This window comes from Ammospiza nelsoni, chromosome 2, assembly GCF_027579445.1.
Source record: "Ammospiza nelsoni isolate bAmmNel1 chromosome 2, bAmmNel1.pri, whole genome shotgun sequence".
Lineage (NCBI taxonomy): Eukaryota > Metazoa > Chordata > Aves > Passeriformes > Passerellidae > Ammospiza > Ammospiza nelsoni.
The window spans coordinates 70,667,981-70,682,324 of record NC_080634.1 but is presented as its reverse complement, the minus strand read 5'-3'; the positions used below and the strand labels follow the sequence as shown (position 1 = coordinate 70,682,324).

At 33.9% G+C, this 14,344-nt stretch overlaps 1 protein-coding gene across 1 annotated transcript in view; it reads left to right on the top strand.

Annotated features, from left to right (window-relative positions):
* The window catches only part of MYCBP2 (MYC binding protein 2), a 175,269-nt gene that overhangs the window by 121,984 nt on the left and 38,941 nt on the right, over window positions 1–14,344 (top strand). The window contains exons 53-55 of the mRNA XM_059466971.1: window positions 5,875–6,099; window positions 7,002–7,134; window positions 9,831–9,956. Coding sequence (XP_059322954.1) covers window positions 5,875–6,099; window positions 7,002–7,134; window positions 9,831–9,956 — 484 coding nt within the window. The remainder of the gene's footprint in view (window positions 1–5,874; window positions 6,100–7,001; window positions 7,135–9,830; window positions 9,957–14,344) is intronic.

The following is a 14,344-nucleotide window of genomic DNA, read 5'->3' as shown; positions in this document are numbered from 1 at the left end:
TTTGTTGGTTTGATATATATATATATATTATAATAAGAGGAAAAAGGAAGAAAATAGTTTTCTAACGTTCTATATTTTAAAGGTGACAAAACATAAGGTTCAGAGACTGACTTTGGAATGCCTTAAGTCTTTACAGCATGCTAGTCTAGCATATACTGCTTTCTTACTAGATCCTTCCTTTGCACAGATACTGCTTTCTTGGTAGGAAGCTTAAAATCTTTTTTATGGTGATTACTAGGTTGAAAATATTTCAAATTATACTCTTTTTTTTCCTCAGAATTGTCCAAAAAACTGACTGTTAGCAAGTTGTCAAATTTGATTTTTGCAGTCCTCTAGAGATGAATGATTTATGTCAAAAAAGATACTGAATTAAGTAATAAATGCTAAAGTTTTGTTAGATTAAACTGTGGTATAATTCATATCTGCTCAATCCTGTTGATTTGTGCAGCTGAATGACTTGATGAGCAGAATGCAGTAGAAAAAATTTTGATTGTGTGAGATTTTTTGAAGCCAAGCCGTTCAACCAGTTTTGGCTTAAAAGGAAGACTGGAGAAAGTCTCTTGTGTGACTGAAAATGCAAAGGGAAGATCAAATGCCTGAGCTAGGCCATGTATTCCCTGTATAAATAGATGTCACATTTCTTCAACTAGATTCCATTTTCTATGCAACTCTGAGTGGGCAGACTTGTCATCTCCAATTACATTGCTTTCTCATGTTTAAATATACAGGCTTTTTATAATCAATCCCTTAAGTAAATAAAATTTCTCAGTGCATTTTGGAAAATATGTAAAAACTTTTTTAAAAGTTTTAGTTATTCTGTTTCTTCACTGTATTATGGAACAGTGAGCAGATTAAAAACAGTAGAGGTTCTTGGCAGTGTTAATTGGGACCTCTTTTCATCTTGATGTATATTTTGTATCTTCATTTTATGTATGTTTATTAGCATTAACTAGGTATTTTATGATAAAGCAAATACTGAATATTGTGGATCTCATAAATGCACTTTCTGTATTTTTATTAGAGCTATTATAGTTGAAGATAAATTATCATAGGAAAGGGGAGATTGATGGTATTGCCAGTGTTTCATTTATTTGAGCTGTGCTCATTTACCTTCTTAGAAAGTCTTCAGCTCTTCTTCTGTTGCTCTTGTCCTTTCACAAGGAACTGCTTTACAGCCCCTGATCTAAAATTGTGCATCCAATTGATTGTAGATAATTATGAGATTGTGAATTTAATAGATTGCAATTTTGAATAAGCTGATTCTATCTCTGGTACATACTTTTCCTTCAGTCTTATGATATTCAGGTATCTGTTTTTGAAAAAATGCTTATAAAATTCCTTATACAGACAGTTACTTATTCTTGCTTACACATAGTGCTTAGGAGAAAAGAACATATGATACAAAAGAGTGCACTCTAGGAAGAAATAAAAATTGATCTTGGTCAAACTCTGGAACTTGTCTTTTAAAACATCACATTTGAAGTTCTCACTACTTCATTTTAAATTTAAAACTTTATAAGAAGGAATATTGTACCTTGATGTCCAGCTACAATATTACATTCCCCTGGCACCAAAGGCAAATAAGGATTGCTAAACTTGTTTTTTCAAACCATTATTGCAATGGAAGAAAGAATTAATATTAGTATGTAGGCTCCAGTGCTTGATCACAGAACCTCAGAAAGCTGAATATTCTGTGGAAACACTGAAGGACATTGACAAAAATTTCTGCCATTGTTTTAAGCATGATGGAAAGCAATTGAAGAGTAAGACTGTGTTGGATAAAATGTCAAGATGGCTGCTTAAGATAAGTCTTTGTTTTGAAAAATAATAACTGAAATATTGAAAAGTATTTGAAAAATAATAAATGCTTCTTAATGGACCAAAGATTTTTTTGTGGCAAAACAAATTAATTTTTTTTAATCTCTGAAACTTTGAATTTATTGGGAAAACTATGAATTTCTAAAATTAGTTTTAGATCTCGGAAGGTAAACTCTTGAAAGAAAGCATCAACTAAATCTACAAATGATAGCATAAGGGCTAAATTCAAAGCTTGTATTTAGTATTTTCTCAGAATGAAAGCCTAGTTCCCAAATAGCTGCCTGATCTATTCATCTAAACTGGTGTGCAGTGTTATAATAGGCAGGAAGTTCTCAAGTTCCCAGAGCAAAAGAAAGCTTCTAGTTTGATCTTCTTGGTGTTTCTAAGCCAGCATGGTCCCACTTCACTGCTGTTGGTTTCCCTTGTGTATTTTACACATAGAGCTCTATGTAGAAAAATAGATCTTTGAAATGATACCTAAATATTTCAGGTATGGATAGTCCATGTTTCTCAGTGGAAGTCCATCAGAAAAAAGGTGATATGCTGCAGAGTAATAGAATCAGACAGTTTAAGTAGGTTGGATGCCTCTGAAGTACACTCATGAGGCACATGTAGGCTGTTTATAGTTGCCATAGTTTTATGCTGAGTTGATAAACCTGTACTTTGCTAATCTTCCTATCAGAGACCCTTCCCCAGTGCCCCAGAGCATATATCACTAGTGCATGGCTACCTCCTTCAGTTGTGGGTAAAGGTACTCAATTCTAAAGAAATGCTGGTGTTGTGACAATTTTCCCTCTTTGTCAAAATGGCAGATCATTTGTACTATTGCAATTTAATGTTTACAAGCGGTATATAGTAGATTATGTGCATCTATCATGTGGTAAAAACGTAGATTTGCTTACTTTTAACATGTTAGTGCTTTTTCAAGGAACACAGATGAAGCATGCCAAGGGTGTTTTGTGCTTGTTTCTGCCTGAAAGGGCTTACTGCCTTAGCTACTGTTGAATTTTAATGCAGCTGCTGAGCAGGGATTTCATTTGGTTCCCATATCAGGATGGGATAAGAAATTAGATTTTAATACTTCAGTTCATATAGATGAAATGGGTGCTTTGTCAAAGAGATTCCATCATAAATACAATTATTAGTTCTGCTATATATATACTGTTATTTCATTTGACAGAGAATTTCTTTGAAATGAATAGAAACTAGCTTGTGGGAAAAAAGATGGCTTCTTTTTCATGTTTTCCGGTGATAAGAAATGCTGTCCTCACTGTTTTTTGGGAGGAAAAATTAAGCAGGAGCAGCAGTGCTTATTTCGATAGTGTGTGCAATTGGTTAAAAAATTAGTGATGTCTCTCTGGCAGCTATATTTGGGTTACAATTATTCATAACAAACTTGTTAGTACATTGTATGTTTTACAAAACTAATGGAATTTAGCAATTGTTCTCCATATAGCACTGAAGTTTTTGGCTCCAGTTAAAAGTACAATTTTGATGTGCAAACTGGTGAAATCATTCTGTGCAAGTAAACTCCTTTCAGCAACAGAGAGCTTAACCCTTCTCTATCTCTTTGGTTCTGACTGGGTGACTAAAATTCTGTGTGCACTTGTCCTGCACTGGTTGAAATCATCTTTTAGAACAGGAGACCATCTCACTAGAAAACTGATTTGTGATGGGACCAGCTACCGTTTCTTGGTAACAGAAATATGAGATTTTTCTATGTCTGAAGTCTCAAGCTTTGTAAGAGATGTCTGGCTCTTAATTTCAGTAAATGGCATGACACACTACATCCATTTTGAGCTTTTGACATACTAAACTGTTTCTGTGTAATGGATTATTTGCCATGGTGAGCAATGGACTCAGGTGACTTGATTAGGAAAACAAAACTTCCCCCTTTTTCAAAACATTCTACCAGTAAATTTACTTGAGGAGAAACTTTGCATTATACTACCTTGAGCTTCTTCCTCCAATATTTCTTTGTTCCCATTTCTTTGTTGATATATGTCTCTTTTTTTCAAACTTTGTTGCTCAGAATGTCTTTAATGCTAGCCAAGGAGTAAGGGATTTGGACTTTTTTTCATGGACTTCCAAAGCTTTACCCCCTAAGGTGAGTTAAATTACAGGAACAGTCACACTGTATCTCATGTTTTCAGAATGCACCTTATGACTCAACTTTATGCTCAATATTCTTTGAAGTCTGTTTTACTTTTTACTTTGAAGTCTGTGACTTACTTTTATAGGAAACAGCAGATTTGCATTCAGTGCTGTATCTGTGTCTCTTTCTTCTAAAATGAGAAAAAAGTACTAGGGCAGATTATTGAATTTTTAATAATTAATAAATAATGCTCTCCTTTTTTAACAAACCAAATTAGAAATTCAGAGAGGTGGCCTAGTAACATAACAAAGCCTTTCATTCTCTCTTAGAGCAGAATTGACTGGTAAATATTTTTCTGTTATTGGAGGCTCCACATAAAGTTGTGCCATCCAATAAGATGATATTTATATCAGTAAAGCCACCACACAGATGTTTAATAAATACTCAGACCATTCTTAATGGGTTTTTAAAAATTATTTCATTCTAGGAACATTATATGTTATGTACAGTTAAGCTGTTTAAAGTGACTGTTAAAGTGTTTGCTTGAATATCAGTTCTGTAATGTTTTGAGATGGATTTTTTTTGTATGAAATTTGTAATGAAGACAATAATGTGAAGTACATTTGTTTAGAGATTTTAAAACTTGTTTGTCCACTGGTTGTTTTTCCCCAGAATAGCAGACTTTATTGTGTCAAGATCTAAACTATGTTTAAATTGTCCTTTTTTTTTCTCTCAAACCAGTTTAACTCAGCTTGCATTAACTTGCTTTGTAAGTTACATATTTACATAATAGAATCATTTTTGTGTAAAGGCTTCTTGAAAAAAACTCCTGTATTAGTCTGGACACATGCACAGACTTCCATACCAAAAAAAGCTGAAAACATGATAATTAAAGAGATCAGAGGAAATTTGCATTCATTTAAAAGTAAATAATGTAACCAGAAGTTTGGTTTAAATGTGACCAAGAAACTATTCTTTCTCACAGCAGTAAGTGAACTCCTGGAAGGTGTTTTTGTGGGAGATTGTCAAGGCAGAAAGTATCAGCATATTCAGAAGAAATTAAATTTTGATAAATCAGATTGATAAATAGACAGTAAAGAAAATAGGGTATACCCTGTAACATCCATAATAAAAAGGTTTTAAATGCTGTTGGTATATAAGGGACAGACCACTAGTAAAGATTTTATGCTGCTTCTAAAAAGCTTCTCCTGTTGCTGAACACAGTAAGCTGAATGAGGAAACCCCTGGCTTCATCCAGCAGGACATTATGTAGTTGGTAACTTTCCTTAATGTTCCTTTAGAAGTACCTTTGACTTTCAGTGTAGTGGAACTTGCTCCTGCTTCTCACTTGCATTCTTCTGAAATAATTGCACATTTGTTACTTCTGTCCCTCATGTTTTTTTGTACAAAGCTTTTCAGTTAAGCTGTTGCTGACTGAAAAATCTATGCTAATTTTTCTCTTCTTTTAGTAACTACCACTTTTTTTGGTAAGAAATTCAAAGTGTTTTCTACTTCAGGTTTGGATATATATTTTATCAGCAAATAGTACAAAATAATATTGAATTCCCTTTCCATAGTCCCAGACTTTAACAAAATTTCACAGATAGAGCAGGAGGAATGTATATGTATTCTGAGAAATGTCAGCGAGGATAAGGGTTTAGTGAAAGCAATTAGATAAATAATTTGTGTTTGATGTTAGATATGAGCTATTATTTTTATATAAATGGTTACATTTATACCACTTTTGCTTGAAGAGTAATGTCAGGAGTAATTCAATTGATATGCAATTCAGTAGTGGTTAGTTGTTCAGCACTGCACACTAAAATTAGCAATGTAACTAGGATCTCCTTTAGCTCTGAAATTTACCTTTTGTAGTCTTGAAGTAAGTGTTTCTTATCTCAGTAGTTTAAAGGTGGTATTAATAGGTTTTATTCTGTTTTGCCTTTTTTTTAATTTCTCAGGAATCTAGGTCTAATGCTGATGATTTTTTCAAAGACCTAAATTCACACTGCCCACAGGAAGCAGTGATGCAAGAACAAGACATGCCATTCCTTCGAGGTGGACCTGGAGTGTACAAGGTAGTGAAGACTGGCCCATCAGGTCACAACATCAGAAGCTGCCCTAACCTTAGAGGTATCCCAATTGGAATGTTAGTTCTGGGAAACAAAGTCAAGGCAGTGGGCGAGGTATGGATCCTTGTAGCTTCAGTTCATGTCTTCATAGATACCAGTATATAACAGTAGTAACCGCAGCAAAAGAATCTGCCTCTGTCCAGGTTTGCTTTTCCCCTCCTCATGCTAATTACTGGCCTTTGACCTTGGTTTATGTTAGCAGTACTAATGCAGTCGTGTCTCTTGCCTTTTTGCATTGATTGGAATAATGTTAAAATTGCACTGCAGTTACCTGTGCTTGCTTATGTATTTCTGTTATGGTATTCCTTACAAAATTGTTTCTTGATCTACTTTTTTGTCCTATTCTTTGAAAGAATTCTGTTTCATAAAATGTTTTCCTAGGACCTAACCATTTAACAAATTCCTGTTTCTCTTTACTGATTGTATCAATTTGTTTAGTTGCTGAACTATTGTTATTGTTCTGGGTTTTCCAGTTGTGGTGTTTTATGGTTAAGTAGGGCTTAAGGATGAAGTGTGTCATGCTATTTCCTAAATATAATATCAGGAACAAAATTAATAATCATAAAAACCTTTCGTGTACATCTTGGTATTATAATTCTCCTGTTGCCACCATCGATTAGAAGGTATATCTTGGTGACTATTTCCCTCCAGTTTTTATTTAGGTTTATGTGGATTTTCTGAAGTTGTGGTGTTGGTGTTTTGCTTCTTCTGAATATAAATAGGTCTAAAATTTTTGGAATTACTCCTAAATGTAAATATGCCATAAATAGGTTTGTACTTCAGTCTGCCTCAGCCTGTGGCCTTAATTTAAGAAACTTTTTTTTTTTTAACATTTACTTTCTAATAGAAAGATTGAAATTTAATGTGTTTTCCAGATACTATAAGTAGTTGCTGAATCGTGCTACTGAATTATTTGAGAAGTCAATAAATTGTGCTTTTTTATGTGTCTGCATCAGGTGACTAATTCAGAAGGTACATGGGTGCAAATGGATAAGAACAGCATGGTAGAGTTCTGTGAAAGTGATGAAGGCGAGGCATGGTCATTAGCTAGAGACAGAGGTGGAAACCAGTACCTTCGACATGAAGATGGCAAGTGGTTGTTTTATTTTTTTTCATTTACTTTTTAAAGAAAATAAGCAATCTAAACAGGAGAAATAAAGAAGTATCTGAGTTTTGAGCAGGTATAACATTAGCTTATGTATTTTCATTTGAATTATGTTGCACAGTTGGGCTTAAAAGTTGTTTATAAACATTCTTAAAATTATTTTTTTTAAAAAACAGTCAAAATATTTCTGTATTATTTCTTCTGTACCAGTTATGGTTATGGGTGATAATTTTAACCATCTTTTTTCTTTCAGCTCTGGGGTTAATTTTTATGCATCTGTTTTCCAAAAAGTATCTTTATGAAAAGCTTTGACCTCAGCAGTTATCCTCTGCTTGTGTTTTTAGGTCGCACTTATTGTCAGCCTCTTATTAGTTCATTTTAACAGACTCTTTGTCATTTTTCTGGTTTTCACATTTGCTGCTGAAATTCATTTCACACATAGATACTCTAACAATTATCATCACGTTACTGTATCAGAACAAAGCAATTCCTTGCTAATACATAAGTGTTTCTGTAGACTGTTGCAGCTTGGCTATCGGGTGTAAAACCTTCTGCAAAGAAGGGGAATAGTCAAGAGTTTTTCATTAAATATATAAATGTTTATGGAATGCTTCAAACACTCCTTCAGAAGTCATAGCTTTTCTAATTTTAGTTGTGTCCGATAATGTCAAGTTCTGAGGTGCTCAAAGAGCCCAAGTAGATTCCATAAATGAAATAATTGTGAATTGGAACAGTACCTTATTGTTGAAAGCACAGGTATTCAATAATAGGGTTGATAAATTCATTATTTTCTATTTTTATACAGGATTGTTTGCTTTTCCAGTAGAAAATACTTTATCTGAAATTAATACATTAAGCAGCATGTAAAAATTTCCATTCCAGAATGCTTATTTTGGGAAATACATATAAGTAACTTGACAGTATTGCATTTTTAGGTAGTTTTTCATCTTTAGTATTTGACCTATCATTTCATATTGTCTTAAATTTCTCAAAGTATATGTGTGCTCTAAGAAAGAATTCACAAATCAGGAAGACTTTAAACAAGACCCTTGTTTGAAGGTTTGTCTTCAGATTCTTGATGCTTAGGCACTGTTACTGAAGGACATCTTGGAATATAGCATTGCTCTCACAGAAAAACAGAAATGCAATCTCCAGGTTTTGTGGACAAAACTCTGTAGTGGGATTTCTGCAATACAGCTCATGGAAATACCATCTTAGAAACTTTCTGATATGAATCCCATGCCTCAATGTAACAGTTGTTAGTCTTTTCTAGATGAGTCTCTTTTTACAGGTAGGGTGAAGGCAGATGTCTCTGGGGCATCTGGCTAAAGGAGTTCAAGCAGTTACCAGTGCAATTACTGAGATTTTTCAACCTGTTCTAGATTCCTAATCCAACCCGGTGCCATGTAAAATTTTGTGCACTTAAGCCATATCTGAAGGTTATTTTAAACTGATTGTTTTTATTTGCAATGAAATTATTTCAAAATTTATGATCAGCTTCAATGCTTTTGCTAGAGGGAAATAATAAGGATCTAGAGGTGCTCTAGCTAGATTTGCAAATGTCCATTTTTTTATCCATGAATAGCACCATCTTTCACATTACATTCACGTTCTCATTATTTAAAAAAATTATTAAATTAAATAATTAAATAAAATAACGAGTAGGGTTTCTGTCAGATACAAGGTAGAACTCTGAATAGCTAGGTCTGTAGACAGTTACAGTATTACAGCAAGATCTAGAGTAGCTTCTGATAGAAAAAATTCTTGATCCTTTATTTATGACTGACTAAATTTCCAACTTTATAACTTTCTCCCTCATAACTTGTTTTAACTTGAATAAGTTATGTAGAGTTTGTACTCTAAAATGCAGTTTTGTCCTGAAATGCAATTTTTTAAAAAGTACTTTTTAAAGAGTTGTGATTTTTTTTTTATTTTATCCATGTTAATTTTAGTACACTGACAAGAAAAAAAAATTCAAGGTGCCAGCTCAAGCTTTTAAAAACCTGAATTTGGGATATTTCTTCTGAAAGTTTTCATATATATTGTCAGTTGGAATGGTATTTTTGACCACGTTAAGTCAGTAATTTCTCTGTGAATCTAAATAGTCAAGTGGATTCTGTCTCATTTATTTTTAATTCTCCTGTAGTTTTGAATATTATGAAATACTCCAGGTTGGTTTGGGTTGGAGGTTGCTTTAGTATCATACAGAAAGTCAAATTATAGTACTCATTTGCAGATACAAATAAATTTGTCAGGAAAAAATGTCTCATGTTCCATGAACTATCAGGGGTAGCCACAATTAAATGTTTAGTGGCCCTAGTTTGTCACTCTGAAAACCATCCTTCGTCCACCTTGCTTTGTCAAAGGGATTTTAACAATTGCTGTCCAAAGAATAAACACTGCTGAATGATGTTACTGAAAAAAAACGTATCAAATAATGGCATAGCTGCCAACAACTCAGTCAAACAAAAACAGTCTACTTAGTATAAAGTCCTATGTCTTAGTATTTTTAGAGCATGAGTTCTGAAGAACAGTGTGTGGGTTTTTTTGAAGAGAATTTAGTCGAGAGGAGGAGTGCTATCGGTGGAAATAAATATCACCTTTTGCTTTGTGACTCATCTTTCTAGTGGGAATCCATTACTCAGAGGTCTAACCCCAAAGTGATGTGGTTTTTTTACAGAGCAACTCCTTCTAGATCAAAATGTGCAGACTCCTCCCCCAAGTCCTTTTTCAATACAAGCTTTCAGTAAGGGGACAAGCTGTAGTAATGGACAAGGGTTTGATTATGGCCTTGGAAATAACAAAGGTATGTTTTTACACTCATATTTTTAATAGCTATATTTTATTACTCATTTTCTGCTTTTCGAGGCACCACAGGTCTTCTCCAAAGCAATAGTATAATGAATTGCAAAGTGTTAAAACTGCTTTTTTCTCTGCTTTAGTTTCACTCAGTCTAAATACTGTGTATAAAATGACTCAGTGAACATTTGGAAATTAGTTTGGGATTTCTGCATTGGTAGGCACAAAACTGAAATGCTGAAATGAAAAATACATGTAAAACAAGATTAGAAAACTATTTGATTTAGAAAGCATGTTTTAAAAAGTCCATGAAGAAACATTTGTCATCTTTCTTCATAATTTTAAAATGCCTTTAGTGAGTTAACAAGGTAAAACATGCCATTTAAAGTTTGTTGTGAAATTAAAAAAAGAAGTTATAAAACTGAAGTTGCCTTTCAGTCGTCTGGATACTAGTTACAACTGCTGGGAAATAAATTAAGTCTAGTTTCCTTTACTGATATAAAACAATTGTTTCTTTTAATCATGGTTTATTTTGTTGGCGAGATCTAAATACATATATAAAAGCCGTCAGAATAAACTCAATCTGCGTGCCTTTCTGTTCCTTTCTTTGTTAGTTCTAGCAGATCTAATAATACAGAAGGGACTTTCCATGAGGTTCTTGAGAAGTATTCCTGAAACATGGAGCTCTATAATTTTATTCTTACATTGCTGTAGCTGATGCCACTACAAATAAGGGCCTAAGGTGTTCTATGTGGTTTTTAGTACCAGCAGATATTTCTTCATGGTATCCTAAATAAAAGAATTTAAAACTTTAAAGGAGAGAAGATTAGAAAAATAACTATTCCTAAATAGTCTATTCTGTTAATGTCACAACATGAAATAGTTCTTATATCATTTCACAGTGGTTTACTGTGTAGAAAGTGGTTCATACTTGTCTATGCATTGTTATAGGAAACCCTCTTTTTTGGACAAAGGCTGCACAAGTTGAAGCATTTTCCTTTTGTTTTTTAGAGCCTTTTAAACCTTCTTTTCCCAGTTCATCCATACTCATTTCAGAGTAATGGTGGAATGGCAAAAGTGGAATTATTTAAGATGTGAGGCAGTATTACAGCTTGTCTCTCGGTGTCAATTGTGTAATAGTGCAGAAGAATTATCTGTTCTTTTTTCTGCAAAAATGTATTAAGGCAACAATTTTTTTGTTCTGTGTTGTCCAAAGGTAAAATCTTATTGATAAATATGCTATATTAACAGGCATCCTGATTTCTAAAGACATTGTGATTCTCTTTACTACCTCTTAAGCAGTTCAAAGGTGTTTCTTTGGGATGATACAGTAACAAAACATTTGGAAGCTACTCCTGGCATTGAATTCCCTACTATTTTGTATGCATTATTTTCTCAAGATACCCTCAAGCTGTGATATTTAGTGTGAATGAACAACTCAGCTACGTGGCTTCATTCAGTCTGTGTACTGTATTTCCTTTTGAGTTGCCCAAGAGTTGTTGGCAATTATATTGAAAGATTAATGGTCTTACTTTCCCAAAAATAGAATTCTTCGTCAGTACCATTACTTTGTATGAAGTCTTTCTGTATTTTCAGGTCTAAGAAGCTCTGAGTTTTGTATAAGATAAAAAATGAAAGGCACAGGCACAATCTCTTAGGGGAAATTCCCAAGGAAGCACTTCTTTGGAGGGGCTTGTTTGTTAAAAGTACTTCTATAGAAATGCCCTGGTTTTGATGAAATTTCAGTCCCATCCAAGTGTGTTTCAAAATAAGTGATCAAATGTAAAGATCCCCATAATAGGTGTAGGTATAGATCCCCATCATAGTTTTACAGTAGGTAAGAGTTTCCTACTGTAAAACCATTAATTTTAGGCTTACAGTATTGCCTGCAAGAAAGACTTGATTCCCACAAGGAATCTGTTTGATTTAGCTATGTCTTCTCTCTTCCAGCTTTTTGTGTTACAAGCAAGTTTTTAATATTCCTCATGATTGGCCCTACCCACCTCCATCTTTGATTATTTTGGGCAGATAACTTTCAACTTCTCAGATATTCTTCCCTTTACAATAATTTCTAATTTTAGAAATTAGGTATGTTACATTTAATAATAATAGTTTGTCAGACATGTAAATCACAGAATGGCTGGGATTGCAAGAGATCTTACAGATCACCATAGGTCCAAACCCCCCCTAGACCAGATTGTTCAATCACTTCTAGGTTTTCAAGGTAGGAATGATTGATGCTGAAGTACACATTCCAGTAGGTTTTAGGTATGCTGCTTCCAAAATAGTGAAATAAATTTGATGGATTCCTCTAGATGATTATTTAGAAGGGCATTCGAGCTATTTTCTGCTATTTTGTCATCTTAATTTTTAACCCAAAATATCAAGAAAACAAATTTAACTTTTCAGTTCTTGGGTAATACTGGATTTGATTCATCTGCTGGTATTTCCCTAATTCCTTAAAAAGAAAATTGATAATAATCAAAAAACGTAAATTCTATATCAGCTGCTAAAATTCTTTACTAGGTTTTCTACAATGCTGTCACAGTCATAGGAATTTGCAGAATAAAGTGACATTGTTAGGATTTGTCTGGTGATGGTTCAAATCAAGAATTTGAGAGAATCTCAGGTGTCTCCTACCTCATATTACTAAGTATACTTCAAGTTACGACATGGTGTGGCCTTCTTACTGAGGCGTCATGTATTTCTAATGCTCACATGGAGTTCTTTGAAAATTGGCATTCAGAAAATAAACTCTTGATTTTAACATCAAGAGTTTATTAATTATAAATTATAATTTATAAATAAGTGTATTGAATCCCTTCATTTGCCTCACAGCAAATGTAGGTAACTCTTCAGAAAACCGATTCCAGTTCTTAAATGGTACTTACAGATTTTTTAAATTAACTTCAATCTGACCTTGAAAAACAGTGTAACAGAATAGTTTTAAAAATATTTGCAAAAATGAGTAAATATTTACCTAAGCACTGGCACAGAAATACATTTGCCAAAGCCTAATTACATGTTAGCTTTCCCTTTTCATCAGTTTTTCTAATGTTTTTTCTGCATGTACTGTTGCATGTGTGTATTACTGTAAGTGCTAGGGATTTCTGTTTTTTCTTTGGCTGCTCTTCATTTTTTAGCAAGGCAAATACAAATCTCTATTTTGAAATGCTTAAAATAATTGCAGTAAAATATCCATGAGCCTTAAAAAATAGTAATTTTGTTGCCATGCATGGAGAGAGATTTTTATGTTTAGCCACAACCAGAGTTGTATGTGGCTAAATGAGTTGTATGAGCTTTCTCTGTTATCATCATTGAAACTTTGAGTACCATTTTACTCTGCCTTTGTGGAGAATGACAGGTAACAGGTTGTAGTTTTGACTGTTTTGCCCACTACAGGTGACCAACTGAGTGCCATACTGAATTCCATTCAGTCACGGCCAAATCTCCCAGCTCCTTCCATCTTTGATCAAGCTGCAAAAGCTCCCTCTTCCCTTGTCCACAGTCCATTTGTGTTCGGACAGCCCCTTTCCTTCCAGCAGCCTCAGCCACAGCTTCAGAGTAAGTTTGTCAGCCTTACCTGCCTCATCAGTCCATTTCTGCAGCTTTCACATTGCTGTTCTCAGTTGCTTACCAGCTGCTAATCATCCCACAGTGCACCTTTCTGGTTTTGTTTTTTTTAAGTTTTTCATGATTCAGAAGCATGTGAAGTAATGCTCCCAAAGAAGTATACTTGTTCAACTTTAATTTTTATATTGACAGTATTTTGGGTTTGTATGTGTTTTTCACCATAGACAAGTCATGAAAGTGCATTTCCAATATTTTATGCAACTCTGGTTTATAAATAAGGTAAATATTTCATATAGTACAAAATGTTGATAATTCCTTTAACATCAAAAATGCACTTCAGTAAGTTCATAGGTATTAACTTTTCTTACTTCCTAAATTTCTATTTTTGTCATTGCTCCTAACTTTAGGGATGTAGCAGGACAACGGGAATAACTTGGCACTATTCATAAGAAATGTTTTCTTAATTTTGTGTTGGGTGTTCATAGGATTGGCATGGTAAAGAAAGTTTGCTCATTGAGGTGAATACCAGCTAACCTGATTACTGATGGGAGGACAGGAAACTGTTTTGATTAATGAAAACTAAAAGCTCAGCATTCATGATGGATAGCTGATCCTGCACTAAATTGTCTTTTACATGCAGAACAGTTACAGCACAGGTCACAGGAATACTCCTTTATCCCTGTCTCCCACAAGCTGTCTCTGAGGTGCCTCAGCTCTTTCTTGTTGACCCTGTCAGTCAGTTCAGTGTCTGTGTATATGCAGTCCTGCATCTCTCCAGCTCAGCTTATTGAAGTTGCAGTGAAGTCCTTCATGTGAGAGCTA